Source organism: Sphaeroforma arctica (genome assembly GCF_001186125.1).
Source record: "Sphaeroforma arctica JP610 unplaced genomic scaffold supercont1.9421, whole genome shotgun sequence".
Lineage (NCBI taxonomy): Eukaryota > Ichthyosporea > Ichthyophonida > Sphaeroforma > Sphaeroforma arctica.
The window spans coordinates 1-1,078 of record NW_014031137.1 but is presented as its reverse complement, the minus strand read 5'-3'; the positions used below and the strand labels follow the sequence as shown (position 1 = coordinate 1,078).

General features: G+C 42.7%; 1 protein-coding gene across 1 annotated transcript; it reads left to right on the top strand.

Moving 5' to 3' along the window:
* Positions 1-680: 680 nt before the first annotated feature.
* SARC_16974 (hypothetical protein) lies at positions 681-988 on the top strand (the record flags this gene model as incomplete). The annotated part of the gene is made up of 1 exon (XM_014288922.1): positions 681-988. A coding segment is annotated over one exon (308 nt), but the record flags the coding sequence as incomplete, so codon positions are not given.
* Between the last annotated feature and the right edge of the window lie 90 nt (positions 989-1,078).

Genomic DNA, 1,078 nt, shown 5'->3' with positions numbered 1-1,078 from the left:
TTTATTTATTATATATATGTGTGTGTGTGTGTGTGTGTATGATTCTCGCTAATACCCGAATTAGTTCCGTATCCACTGACACCCGTATTGCTGTCATACGTTCTCCTGCAGTACGATTCTTCATAAGATTCTACTGCGTACGGCCTTCTCCATTCTCAGTACAATGTCAGCCACGCTGCGCCTGCAGTTTGAGACGACGCAACGAGGCCGCTCGGTATCAACGGCCACTGGTGAGTGATGTGTTTGAGTGTACACACGAGTGCACATATATATGCATGTTAGTCTATGTTCTTATAAACCCATGTTTAATTCATATTTTTTAGTTTTTATATATGCATCTGCATATGGTAGTATACGTCATGAGTGTGCATGTACCATGTCAACATGCATGCTTGTTGGTGTTAATTGTGCGTGTACAAAGGGAAGCGTACGTTTTGCATGTACGTGTGCGCCTGTATAGATGATATTACTATATTGAGTGTTCGTGCATGAGTGCATGAGTGTATGAATGTATTAGTATGAGTGTATGAATGTATTAGTATGAGTTTGATTTAGGCACGTGTTCGTAGCATAGTCGCCTGCTGACATGTCATTCGGTTTGTAACACTTAATTGCACACTTTGCCGACCGTTTTTGGGTTTTTGGGTTTTTCTAAAACTGATGCTCACACACTTACGCAGAGGCTAAACCCTCCGCCGCCTGTGACCAACCCGATGCAAGCAGCATGTCAGGGCCAATCATGGTTGAGGTAACTCCCTCGGAAGAGCAGTCTAAAAATAGCAACCAATCAGACGATGAGGATGTGGAGGAGATTGGCGAGGGTGAAGATATGGACACCGTTGCAAAGAAAGCAGAACTAGTACAACACTGGAAAGAATTCGTCCCCACAGCCATGACCGCAGCCATCAAACAACTGCTGGAGGGTGATCTAGCAGCAATGGTAGGTGCCCCAGCATGTGTGAGAGGTTCACCGCGTCTGACTTTCTAAGAGTTGCGGATATGATATATATGTATATGTATATGTATATGTATATGTATATGTATATGTATATGTATATGTATATGTATATGTATATGG